Below are 14503 nucleotides of genomic sequence, written 5' to 3' on the forward strand. Positions count from 1 at the left end.
CGTACGGCTTCAATTAGCTTTTTCTCCATTTCGAACTACCAACAGCCAGAACCACCATGAGCCTCGCAGTAAACTGCGTACAGGAGAGTGTGGTCCGCAGGGTCACCAAGTGCAGGAACTGCGTCACGTCACACTGCGCTCTAACATGCGCGGGACCATTCAGCTGTGTGGTTCGCAAAAACTCACCGTGAGTCACCCTGCGTCACCTCACGGACCTGCGTCTCATCTTCCGGGCAGCCTAACAGACGTTCGCCAGAATGATGTTAGTTCAAGAATTGATTGCTTTAAGAAGTTCATTGATGATGATTTTTTTTCAAACCAGGCAATTGTATGAAGGCTGTGATTACTTTGCTCTTACAAACGTTGGTGATTAATGTTTGGGTAAGTCATCTTTCTTACTCCGATAATACGGAGACAACTTCTTTTCAAAGAGTTTTCAGATCCTTTCTCTGTAGCTCTAGGAGATACACTATGTGATCAAAAGTATCTGGACACCCTTAAAAACACGTTTTTCATATTAGGTGCATTTTGCTGCCACCTACTGCTAGGTACTCCATGTTAGCGACCTCATTAGGTATTAGACATCGTGAGAGACCAGAATGGGGCGCTCCGCGGAACTCACGGACTTCGAACGTGGTCAGGTGATTGGGTGTCACTTGTGACATAAGTCCGTACGTGAGATTTCCACACTCCTAAACATCCCCAGGTCCACTGTTTCCGATGTGATAGGGAAGTGGAAACGTGAAGGGACATGTACAGCACAAAAGCGCACAGGCCGACCTGGTCTGTAACTGACAGAGACTGCCAACAGTTGAAGAGGGCAGTAACGTATAATAGGCAGACATCTATCCAGACCATCACACAGGAATTCCATACTGCGTCAGGACCCACTGCAAGTACTATGACAGTTAGGCGGGAGGAGAGAAAACTTGGATTTCATGGTCTAGTGGCTGCTTGTAAGCCACACATCACGCCAGTAAATACCAAACGACGCCTCACTCGGTGTAAGGAGCGTAAAAATTGGACGACTGAACAGTGGATATACGTTGTGTGGAGCGACGAATCACGGTATACAATGTGGCGATCCGATGGCAGGGTGTGGGTATGGCGAATACCTGGTGGACGTCACCTGTGAGCGTGTGTAGTGCCAATAGTAAAACTCGGAGGCGGTGGTGTTATGGTGTGGTCATGTTTTTCGTGGACAGGGCCTCTACCCCTTGTTGTTCTGCGTGGCGCTATCACAGCACAGGTCTACATTGATGTTTTAAGCACCTTCTTGGTTCCCAATTCGAGGATTGTGATTGCATCTTTCAACACGATCGAGCACCTGTTCATAATGCACGGCGTATGGCGGAGTGATTACATGACAATAACATCCCTGTAATGGACTGACTTGCACAGAGTCCTGACCTGAATCCTATAGAACACCTTTTGGATGTTTTGGAACGCCGACTTTGTGCCATGCTTCATGGACAGACATCGATACCTGTCCTCGGTGCAGCACTCCGTGAAGAATGGGCTGCCATTCCCTAAGATACCTTCCAGTACCTGATTGAACGTATGTCTGCGAGATTGGAAGCTGTCATCAAGGCTAAGGGTAGGCCAACACCATATTGAATTCCATCATTACCGATGGAGGGTGCCACGAACTTGTAAGTCATTTTCAGCCAGGTGTCCGGATACTTTTGATCGCATAGTGTATGTTGAATGTAGTTTTTGGTATTCCTGCAGAAGAGCGCAAAATTTTTGTGTCGCCCTTCGAATGTATCTCCAGAATTTGTGATCGAGTCAGATATCGATTTGAAGACACTTCGAGTACTGATGGTTACAAGTCATACCAACAGACTCAACACAAGTGGGAAGAAATGTGAGTGACGCTCACCAATCGCCGTCCTCTCCGAAGAACGTTTGTGTAAAGCCCGCTGAAAACTTCAAGTTTGTGCAGTTTATCTGAATTTTCGTCGTTCTCCGTGTTGCATGTCGACGGATGTTGTTCAGCTTCACAAATGAAATCGTATCTCTAGCCGACAGTATGACCTGCACGACTGTACTACTATCCCCCCCCCCCGCCCCCCCCCCCCCACCCCACACACACACACCACCCACCACCTCCCCCACCCTGCTAGTGAGCAGCATTTCCAATACGCCATGTGGCGTCTGTTAACATGCTGCGTTACCAGCTGCTTGGCCGGTCAGCAGCGCCACCGAGTGGCATCGTGTGAAGGCAGTTTTTGGAAGCAGTGTTCGCCAGCCCTTGCATCACCGGTGGCGGTAGTCCGGCAACGAACGCCACAGAAACGCGGGGCGCCGAACTTCTGAAGGCACACATTTACACCAATGCTTTGCCAGTGGGGGCGTCACTGAGAAGCGCTTCTAGGTGGCTTCGTGTGAAACCGGCCTTCAGTCAGCTGCGGAGGCTCTTATAAGCACATCTACAGCAGTCCAGAGCGACCATTTAAAGGGGTGTTTAATATTTGCCCATTAGACATATATCCACAGCGAGGAAATATATCGAGCTGCGGTTTTCCCCAAGCTGTAGCGGATAAGGTGGCAAATTTTTTGATGTAAACAAGTAATTTTGAACGTTTATAGCTGCGAAGAAAGACACCTACTTTTAAAAAATGGAGCTATACTTATTTTTCCGTGACATTGAAAACAGCCGTCGATTATGAGTTCAGTGCCATAATATTTATGGAACGTTAGCAAGTACACTGAAGCGCCAAAGAAACTGGTTTAGGCATGCATATTCAAGTACAGAGATATGTAAACAGGTAGAATAACGCCTGTATAAGACAACAGGTGTCTGGTGCAGTCGTTAGATTGGTTACTGCTGCTATAATGGCAGGTGGTCAAGATTTAAGTGAGTTTGAACGTGGTGTTACAGTCGGCGCACGAGCGATGGTACACAGCATTTCGGAGGTAGCGATGAAGTAGGGATTTTCCAGTACGACCATCAACAAGTGTCAGCGTGTGAACCATTCAAAGAGACATCAACGATACAGGCTTGTGGAGCTGAAGGCCTACTCGTGTGCCCTTGACGACTGCATGACACAAAGCTTTACGCCTCGCCTGGGCCCGTCAACCCCGACATTGCACTGTTGATGACTGGAAACATGTAGCCTGGTCGGACGAGTCTCGTTTCAAATTATATCGAGCAGATGGACGTGTACAGGTATATAGACAACCTCATGAATCCATGGACCCTGCATGTCAGCAGGGGACTCTTCAAGCTGGTGGAGGCTCTGTAATGGTGTGGGGCGTGTGCAATTGGCGTGATATGGGACCCCTGATATGTCTAGATACGACTCTGACAAGTCTGTCTGATCACCTGCGTCCATTCTTGTCAATTGTGGACTCCGACGGACTTGTGCACTTCCAGCAGGACAGTATAACACCCCACACGTCCAGAATTGCTACAGAGTGGCTCCAGGAACACTCTTCTGAGTTGAAACACTTCCGTCGGCCACCACCTTCCAGCCATGAACATTATTGAGCATTTCTGGGATGCCTTGCAACGTGCTGTTCAGAAGAGATTTCCACCCCGTCGTACTCTCACGGATTTATGGACTGCCCTGCAGGATTCATTGTGTCAGTTTCCTCCAGTAGTACTTCAGACATTAGTCTAGTCCATGCCACGTCATGTTGTGACACTTCTGCGTACTCGCAGACGCCGTACACGATATTTGGCAGGTGCACCAGTTTCATTGGCTCTTCAGTATAGTAACATGACAACCACGCCACAAATCACTGCCCCGCCGTCAGAAGAGGCGCAATGGGAAGGGGGGAACTTCAGAAATAAGTTACGCATTATTGCAGCAGGTCAAGTATATTTCACTGAATTCTGCACTACACTTCAAAGTGACATAGGCACATGACACAATTTTGCAACATAGTCACCAAGTTTCTGTCACGGTCGGAACATTATAGCAGTTGTTCAACTTCCCGAAAATAGAAAAGTGCTCCTTGTTCTTGTATCCAGTCGAGAACCGCTGTCGGAAATTAGCCATCTTTGGACAATCTGCGATTTCAGCAATCTGCTCTTCGATTGCATGCACGTTCTGGTCTGTGCTTGATATCGACAGCCTTTCTTTTCCATCAGCGTCACCCGCGTTTGTTTGCCCTTGGCCTCATTGTTGGCATCAATTCACTTCGACTGGACGGAACATTGCATTTGATCCATATACCGCCAGTATTTCACGATGAATCTGTGTGCGATTTGGAAGTTTTGCCCACAAGAATGACACGGTCCCATGTACTTCAACTTTGGGGTACACTTCTGTTCCCGCGCCATTTCATTTGCATACCGTGATGTACCTGTTAACCATACCGTAGAGGAACTGCGTCTGCAGAAACCCACAACATTTACTCTCTCTGACAATGCGCCACTCTTGTTGCGCAGTGTACTTAGCGTGGAACGACATGTGGAACTAAGTGCAATGTCCCTTCGTACATACATACACTGTGTGATCAGACATCCCCAAAACATACATTTTTCCTATTAGGTGCATTGTGCTGCCAGCTACTGCTAGGTACTCCATATCAGCGATCTCAGTAGTCATTAGACATCGTAAGAGACCAGAATGGGGCGCTCCGCGAAACTCACGGACTTCGAACGTGGTCAGGTGATTGAGTGTTACTTGTGTCATACGTCCGTACGGTAGATATCCACAATCCTAAACATCCCTAGGTCCACTGTTTCCGATGTGATAGTGAAGTGGGAACGTGAAGGGACACATACAGCACGAAAGCATACAGGGCGACCTCGTCTGTTGACTGACACAGAACGCCCACAGTTGAGGGTAGTAATGTGTGACAGGCACACATCTATGCAGACCATCACAAAGGAATTCCAAACTGCATTAGGATCCACTGCAAGTACTATGACAGTTAGGCGGGAGGTGAGAAAACTTGGATTTCATGGTCGAGTGGCTGCTCATATGCCACAAATCACGCCAGTAAATGCCAAACGACGCCTCACTCGGTGTAAGGAGCGTAAACATTGGACGATTGAACAGTGGGTAAACGTTGCGTGGAGTGACGAATCACTGTATACAATGTGGCGATCCGATGGCAGGGTGTGGGTATGGCGAATACCTGGTGAACGTCATCTGTGAGCATGTGTAGTGCCAACAGTAAAACTCGGAGGCGGTGGTGTTATGGTGTGGTCATGTTTTTCGTGGAGGGGGCTTGCACCCCTTGTTGTTTTGTGTGGCACTATCACAGCACAGGTCTACATTGATGTTTTAAGGATCTTCTTGCTTCCCACTGTAGAAGAGCAATTCGGGGATGGTGATTGCATCTTTCAACACAATCTAGCACCTGTTCATAATACACGGTCTGTGGCCGACTACGTGCCATGCCTCACCGACCGACATCGACCTCTCCTCAGTGCAGCACTCCGTGAAGAATGGGCTGCCATTCCCCAAGAAATCTTCCAGCACCTAATTGGACGTACGAGAGTAGAACTGTCATTAAGACTAAGGGTAGGCCAACACCATATTGAATTCCAGTATTACCGATGGAGGGCACCACGAATTTGTAAGTCGTTTCAGCCAGGTATCCGGATACTTTTGATGACATAGTGTAGTTGGGACCTCGTCAGGACACTCTGGGATGGGTTTGTAGAAATGCAGTAAAAGATTCGTTTAATATAATTAATTTTTATTTAGAACAAAATTACGTGGAACGTGTTGGTACACCATATTTTTAGGAAGATTTCACCTTTTCAGCAGGTCTTTTTTCCTTTTTACGTGTTTATAAAACTCAATGTACCTGCACGGAGTTTTATAAATACGTAAAAGGGGGAAACAACTTGCTGAAAGTGGTGAAATCTTCCTAAAGATGTGGTGTACTAACTACTTCTGCCGCAACAAGTTCCATGTAATTGTGTTCTAAACAGAAAGTCATTGCTTGTAGTTAAACTGCCACTATAAGATTCATTCCACAGTCGCTTGCGAAAGTCGATTTCTGTCATTAGTCCACTGGCTCTCGGCATCAACGAAAATACTCTTTCTACGGTGGCGTTTTGTGCGGGAATAGGAAACAAATACTCGCATAATTTTAGCAGCTGAGATTTCGTTCCGAATTTACGGTTTCCTTAACAAACTAGATCCACCTTTCTTACACAGGGTGTTTTAGACTACCACTCTCGCAGGCATACGTTCAATCAGGTACTGGAAGGTTTCTTGGGGAATGGCAGCCCATTCTTCACAGAGTGTTGCACTGAGGAGAGGTATCGCTGTCGGTTGGTGAGGCCTGGCACGATTTCGGCGTTCCAAAACATCCCAAAGGTGTTCTGTAGATTCAGGTCAGGACTCTGTGCAGGCCAGTCCATTACAGGGATGTTATTGTCGTGTAACCACTCCATCACAGGCCGTGCATTATTAACAAGTGCTTGATCGTGGTGAAAGATGCAGTCACCATCCCCGAATTGCTCTTCAACAGTGGGAACCAAGAAGGTGCTTAAAACAATAATGTAGACCTGTGCTGTGATAGTGCCATACTAAATAACAAGGGGTGCAAGCCCCCTCCACGAAAAACACGACCACACTATAGCACCACCGCCTCCTAGTTTTACTGTTGGCACTACAAACGCTGGCAGACGACGTTCACCAGGTATTCGCCATACCCACACCCTGCCATCGGATCGCCACATTGTGTACCGTGATTAGTCACTCCACACAACGTTTATCCACTGTTCAGTCGTCCAATTTTTACGCTCCTTACACCGAGTGAGGCGTCGTTTGGTATTTACTGGCGTGATGTGCGGCTTATGAGCAGCCGCTCGACCATGAAATCTTAAGTTTTCTCACCTCCCGCCAAACTGTCATAGTACTTGCAGTGGATCCTGATGCAGTTTGGAATTCCTGTGTGATGGTCTGGATAGATGATGTCTGTCTATTACACATTACGACCCTCTTCAACTGTCGACGGTCTGTGTCAGTCAACAGAGCATCACATCGGAAACAGTGGACCTAGAAATGTTTAGGAGTGTGGAAATCTCGCGTACGGACGTATGACACAAGTGACATCCAATCACCTGACGACGTTCGAAGTCCGTGAGTTCCGCGGAGCGCCCCATTCTGGTTTCTCACGATGTCTAATGATTATTGAGGCCGCCGATATGGAGTACCTAGCAGTAGGTAACAGCACAAAGCACCTAATATGAAAAACGTATGTTTTTTGGGGTGTTCGGATACTTTTGATCACATAGTGTAGGTACGGCAATCCTAGTAGTGACACACGCGGCAGGTTGCTATGGCAGCTTACTCTTATTACGTTGCGTTCCCTTGACTTCTTTAATTTGCGGGTATGTGCTTCTTTTTATCACTTTTCTACTTCTTATCTCCCATCGACATTTATTTCATTTGGTGCTTCTTTTTTCTTCGTAATGCCAAGTTAAAGAGCTCGACTGAACTTCTTCTCTTCCCAAAAGCTCTTCATGAATTCACTGTATTTTTGCGTTCCTGTGCCCATTGTTTTTAGTGTTTTTTTTTTAGCTTTTTCTGTGAATGTGTGATTTGCAGCTAGGGCAACAAAGTCTTTGGGTTCTTGCGGTATCTTCTGTGGCGCTCAGTTGTTGTACGTCCTGCGTAACCAGCGAATAACCAAATGATTTTTACCTCTTTTCAATTCATTCTATTAAGTAGCTTTTTAGTTAATCTAGTGTTGTCCATTCTACAGAGATAAATTCAATGTGCATAAAATTTCAAGCGTCTTCTACTTATTGCATCAGTGAACTTGCCTATTGCTGTGTATATTGTCTTTCTTTAAATTCATATACCATTTATATTAATGGGATCATAAATTTTTCTGATAATTTTTTACACTTCCTTTCCAGTTTCATCAGATTTTGAATGACATCGTAGAAATTTTTTTTCTGAGGTCTGTAATCCTTCACGTAAAACAGTTTGTAATGCTGAAGTTTTGCATTGAGGGATATCATTCTTTTATTGTAGTGATTCCATGTTGTTCTGTACGCTTTCTTGACGTTGATGGCCCTTTCTAAGTTGGCGATACTTTCTAGTTGAGATGGTACTATGATTTCTCCGAGATATTTAGAGGAAGAGACATATGGAATTGCCCCACATTTCGTTTGTAGTGAGGATCTTCTGATATTTTGATTTAAATTTTCCATTAAATGAGTCTTTTCATAGGGTATTTTGGGGCCTGTCTTTGATGCTACCCTCTAACTTCTCTATGGCACGCTTGGTTTCTTGGCTAGTCTTAGTGAAAATAGTTGGATCATCAGCAGAAGCTAGGCACTTCGCTTTGATTCTGTGTCCCGACGATCAGATGTATATACCCTGGACTCCCTTCCCCTATTTTGTGATAAAATAAATGGTCTAACACTATTTTATTTCAATTTAATAATGACAATATTCAGTATTCCTTTGATTCATTCAAAATTCTCTCTATTCCTTCTGCAGCGTCTCCTGTACTGGATACTCGCTTTCTCCGCAACTCTGGAAAACGCACGCGCGTTCAGTTCGAAAACTCACGTTGTCGAGACGACAATGTCCAGCAAATGTCCGCCTTCCAAAGAACTTGGCAAGCTGGTTATTATGATACCCTTCCGGTACGTCATAATTTCGCGACATTGTCCATTGTAATTTAGCGAAAACCACACTCGACGTATTTACTCGTTGTGGACGCGTTTCTTGAACGCCTGTCTGAACCACGTCACCCCGTACGTTGCACTTCATCTAGTGAAAAAGTGGTGGAAATATTTATACATTACTGAGTGCAAGTTTGCAGCGTCCTGAAGCAGGTGCCTAGTTCAGGATCGGCAGAAGTCTGCAGAAATCGGTCAACTTCGGCTCGCTAATATATTACACCACGGAGATGACGTGCTACAGACGCTAAATTTAACCGACAGGAAGAAGATGCTGTGATATGCAAATGATTAGCTTTTCAGAGCATTCACGCAAGGTTGGAGCCGGTGGCGACACCTACAAGGTGCTGACATGAGGAACATTTGCGACCGATTTCTCAATACACAAACAGCAGTTGACCGGCTTTTGCCTGGTGAAACGTTGTTGTGATGCCTCGCGTAAGGAGGAGAAATGCGTACCATCACGTTTCCGACTTTGATACAGGTGGGATAAGCCTATTGCGATTGCAGTTTATCGTATCGCGACATTGCTGCTCGCGTTGGTCTCGATCCAGTGACTTTTAGCAGAATATGGAATCGGTGGTTTCAGGAGGGTAATACGGAACGCCGTGCTGGATCCCAACGGCCTCGTATCACTAGCAGTCGAGATGACAGGCATGTTATCCGCATGGCTGTAACGGATCGTGCAGCCACGCCTCAATCCCTGAGTCAACAGATGGGGACGTTTGCAAGACAACAACCATCTGCACGAACAGTTCAACGACGTTTGCAGCAGCATGGACTATCAGCTCGGAGACCATGGCTGCGGTTACCCTTGACGCTGCACCACAGGCAGGAGCGCCTGCGATGGTGTACTCTACGACGAACCTGGGTGCACGTATGGCAAAACGTCATTTTTTCGGATGAATCCAGGTTCTGTTTACAGCATCATGATGGTCGCAACCGTGTTTGGCGACATCGCGGTTAACACACATTGGTTCGCAGGAGAACTTCTGTGAAGTTTGGAAGGTAGGAGACGAGATACTGGCAGAAGTAAAGCTGTGAGGACCTGGCGTGAGTCGTGCTTCGGTAGCTCAGATGGTAGAGCACTTGCCCGCGAAAGGCAAAGGTCCCGAGTTCGAGTCTCGGTCGGGCACACAGTTTTAATCTGCCAGGAAGTTTCATATCAGCACACACTCCGCTGCAGAGTGAAAATCTCATTCTGGGCACATTGGAAGCGTGTATTCGTCATCGCCATACTAGTAGGCGTATCACCCGGCGTGATGTTATGGGGTGCCCTTGGTTACACGTCTCGGTCGCCTCTTGTTCGCATTAATGGCACTTTGAACAGTGGACGTTACATTTCAGATGTGTTACGACCCGTGGCTCTACCCTTCATTCGATCCCTGCGAATCCCTACATTTCAGCAGGATAATGCACGACCGCATGTTGCAGGTCCTGTACAGGCCTTTCTGGATACAGAAAATGTTCGACTGCTGCCCTGGCCAGCACATGCTCCAGATCTCTCACCAATTGAAAACGTCTGGTCAATGGTGGCCGAGTAACTGGCTCGTCACAATACGCCAGTCACTACTACTGATGAACTGTGGTACCATGTTGAAGCTTCATGGGCAGCTGTACTTGTACACGCCATCCAAGCTCTGTTTGACTCAATGCCCAGGCGTATCGAGGCCATTATTACAGCCGGAGATGGTTGTTCTGGGTACTGATTTCTCAGGAACTATGCACCCAAATTGCGTGAAGATGTAATCACATGTCAGTTATAGTATAATATATTTGTCCAATGAATACCCGTTTTTCATCTGCATTTCTTCTTGGTGTAGCAATTTTAATGGCCAGTAGTGTATTTTGTGTCCAGCCGCAAGCAGTGTTTACCTCAGGCCTTTCAAAGTGATTATCGTGCCGTGCCATGCGAAACAAAAAAGCACAAGAGTGTAGTGCCAGCACTGCCTGATGATTGCGTGGCTTGTCCTCCCGTGTTGTATCACCGCCTTTGGCTGGTAATGTGCAGGGAGTCGGTGGGAGGCACTTGTATCTTCTGCAATCCGTAATCTCCCTGAGAATTCACTCGGAACGATGTCAGCAAACTATACACTGAGGTGGCAAAAGTCGGGGGATACCTCCTAACATCGTGTCGAACATCCTTTTGGCCGGCGTATTGCAGCAACCAGAGTCAACAAGTTGTTGGAAGCCCCCTGCAGAATTGTTGAGCCTTACAGCCCCTGTAGCTATCTACACTCCTGGAAATGGAAAAAAGAACACATTGACACCGGTGTGTCAGACCCACCATACTTGCTCCGGACACTGCGAGAGGGCTGTACAAGCAATGATCACACGCACGGCACAGCGGACACACCAGGAACCGCGGTGTTGGCCGTCGAATGGCGCTAGCTGCGCAGCATTTGTGCACCGCCGCCGTCAGTGTCAGCCAGTTTGCCGTGGCATACGGAGCTCCATCGCAGTCTTTAACACTGGTAGCATGCCGCGACAGCGTGGACGTGAACCGTATGTGCAGTTGACGGACTTTGAGCGAGGGCGTATAGTGGGCATGCGGGAGGCCGGGTGGACGTACCGCCGAATTGCTCAACACGTGGGGCGTGAGGTCTCCACAGTACATCGATGTTGTCGCCAGTGGTCGGCGGAAGGTGCACGTGCCCATCGACCTGGGACCGGACCGCAGCGACGCACGGGTGCACGCCAAGACCGTAGGATCCTACGCAGTGCCGTAGGCGACCACACCACCACTTCCCAGCAAATTAGGGACACTGTTGCTCCTGGGGTATCGGCGAGGACCATTCGCAACCGTCTCCATGAAGCTGGGCTACGGTCCCGCACACCGTTAGGCTGTCTTCCGCTCACGCCCCAACATCGTGCAGCCCGCCTCCAGTGGTGTCGCGACAGGCGTGAATGGAGGGACGAATGGAGACGTGTCGTCTTCAGCGATGAGAGTCGCTTCTGCCTTGGTGCCAATGATGGTCGTATGCGTGTTTGGCGCCGTGCAGGTGAGCGCCACAATCAGGACTGCAGACGACCGAGGCACACAGGGCCAACACCCGGCATCATGGTGTGGGGAGCGATCTCCTACACTGGCCGTACACCACTGGTGATCGTCGAGGGGACACTGAATAGTGCACGGTACATCCAAACCGTCATCGAACCCATCGTTCTACCATTCCTAGACCGGCAAGGGAACTTGCTGTTCCAACAGGACAATGCGCGTCTGCATGTATCCCCTGCCACCCAACGTGCTCTAGAAGGTGTAAGTCAACTACCCTGGCCAGCAAGATCTCCAGATCTGTCCCCCATTGAGCATGTTTGGGACTGGATGAAGCGTCGTCTCACGCGGTCTGCACGTCCAGCACGAACGCTGGTCCAACTGAGGCGCCAGGTGGAAATGGCATGGCAAGCCGTTCCACAGGACTACATCCAGCATCTCTACGATCGTCTCCATGGGAGAATAGCAGCCTGCATTGCTGCGAAAGGTGGATATACACTGTACTAGTGCCGACATTGTGCATGCTCTGTTGCCTGTGTCTATGTGCCTGTGGTTCTGTCAGTGTGATCATGTGATGTATCTGACCCCAGGAATGTGTCAATAAAGTTTCCCCTTCCTGGGACAATGAATTCACGGTGTTCTTATTTCAATTTCCAGGAGTGTATAATTGCGAGAGTGTTGCCGGTGCAGGATTTTGTTCACGAATTGACCACTCGATTACGTCCCATAAATGTTCGATGGGATTCATGTCGGGCCATCTGGATGGCTAAATCATTCGCTCAAATTGTCGAGAATGTTCTTCAAACCAGTCGCGAAGAACTGTGTGCCTGGTGACATGGCACAAAAATTCCATCGTCGTTTGAAGTCCATGAATTCCTGAAAATGGTCTCCAAGAGGTTCAGTTGGTTCAGAGGACTCAGTCCCTTCCATCTAAAAACAGCCCACACCGTTATGGAGCCTCCACCATCGTCCACAGTGCCTTATTGACAACCTGGGTACTGGCTTCGGGGGGTCTGCACTACACTCGGAACCCTACCATCAGCTCTTACCAACTGAAATCAGGACTCGTCTGACAAGGCCACGGTTTTCTAGTCGTCTAGGGTCCAACCGATATGGTCATGAGCCCAGGAGAGGTGCTGCAGGTGATGTTGCTGAAGGTGATGTCGTGCTGTTAGCAAAGGCGCTCACGTCTGTCGTCTGCTACCATAGCCCATTAACGCCAGATTTCGCCACACTGTCCTAACGGATACGTTCGTCATACGTTATTCACTCGATGTTACTTATCTGTTAGCACTGATAATTCTACGTAAACGCCGCTGCTCTCGGTCGTTAAGAGATGGCCATCGGCTTCTACTTTGTCCATGGTGAGAGGTAATACCTGAAATTTGGTATTCTCGGCTCACTCTTGACACTGTGAAAACCCCTGAATATTGAATTCCCTAACGATTTCGGAAATGGAACTACCAACAGCAATTCCGTGTTTAATGTCTCTTAGTTCCCGTCGTGCGGGTTAATCACGTCGGAAACACGAATCACGTAAGTATAAATGACAGCTCCGCCGCCGGCCGCTGGTGGCCGAGCGGTTCTAGGCGCTTCAGTCTGGAACCGCGCGACCGCTACGGTCGCAGGTTCGAATCCTGCCTCGAGCATGGATGTGTGTGATGTCCTTAGGTTAGTTAGGTTTAAGTAGTTCTTAAGTTCTAGGGGATTGATGACCTCAGATGTTAAGTCCCATAGTGCTCAGAGTCATTTGAATAGCTCCGCCAATGCACTGTCGTTTTATACCTCGTATTCGCAATACTACCGCCGTCTGTATACGTGCACATCGCTATCCCGCGACTTTTGCCACCCTAGTCTAGACTAGACTACCCCGACAAACAGTGGTGGTGGGAATTCGGAGAGGTCTTTGTAATTTGGCAGAGTCGACCCTGCACATGGTGTTGCGCCTGCGAGGCGGCGTGATCGAACCCTCGCTGCGGCTACTGGCGCAGAAGTACAACTGCGACAAGCTCATCTGCCGCAAGTGCTACGCGCGCCTCCACCCCAGGGCTACCAACTGCCGCAACAGGATGTGCGGCCACAACGCCGACCTCCGCCCCAAGAAGAAGCTCAAGTCCTGAACATTCGCTGTGTCATTTCCGTTGCCTGTTGCAACTCAGATTTTGTTCTATAAATAGTATAATTTAAATTATGGATTCCAACCTCTTGATGTTTCTTCTGTGTATACTAGACAATGCTTAATAAATCAATTAATGAAAAGGTTCTTCAGCTTCATTTTTGGATATGACACCATGTTTACAAGGTAAGAAACTTCCAGAGAACGAAAACAGATTCCAGGAACTATTATTCACTGTCATGTTTCACTGTTAGGCCTAATCGGTTTTGCTAGCGTGATCGAATCTCGGTTTTGCTAACTTCAGTTGTTTACACAAATAGTTTCAGTGAATTAACTGACCAACCCCCAAGGGTGCCCTCGTAAATTTATCCAAGAGGATTGCCATTTTTTAAATACACAGACCTGTCGTATTAATGTGACATCATCTATGTTTGATGCCAACGTGCAGTAACCTCTCACAGATGGGTAGCACTAGCGAGGGTAAATGAAGCTTGCCGGTGGGACACGGAAAAAAGTGCAGCCGTTGTCGTAATGTGGAAATGGAGTGATTTATCTGAAGTCCAAAAGAACATGAACCAGTGGCTTTTGTGCCAAGGGTGGAAGCATTTCCAAAATGGCTAATTCTGTAAACTGTTTGCATGCCACTGTGGTTAAAGTATACCGTTCATGCCAAAATGGCGCTATCAGGAAATGGCGGCAAGCCAACTTGGGTGTGCCAGGGGTCATGGATGATCGGTGAACAATGGCTGCGGAGATGTGTACTGGCAAACAGGCGTGC

The 14503-nt window shown here is 47.8% G+C and overlaps 1 protein-coding gene across 1 annotated transcript in view; it reads left to right on the top strand.

Annotated features, from left to right (window-relative positions):
- The window catches only part of LOC124803099 (polyubiquitin), a 120747-nt gene extending 107018 nt beyond the window's left edge, over positions 1–13729 (top strand). Inside the window, exon 6 of the mRNA XM_047264254.1 lies at positions 13530–13729. Within this exon, the coding sequence (XP_047120210.1) occupies positions 13530–13729 (200 nt within the window). The remainder of the gene's footprint in view (positions 1–13529) is intronic.
- Positions 13730–14503: the final 774 nt, after the last annotated feature.

Source organism: Schistocerca piceifrons, chromosome 6, assembly GCF_021461385.2.
Source record: "Schistocerca piceifrons isolate TAMUIC-IGC-003096 chromosome 6, iqSchPice1.1, whole genome shotgun sequence".
Taxonomy (NCBI): Eukaryota; Metazoa; Arthropoda; class Insecta; order Orthoptera; family Acrididae; genus Schistocerca; species Schistocerca piceifrons.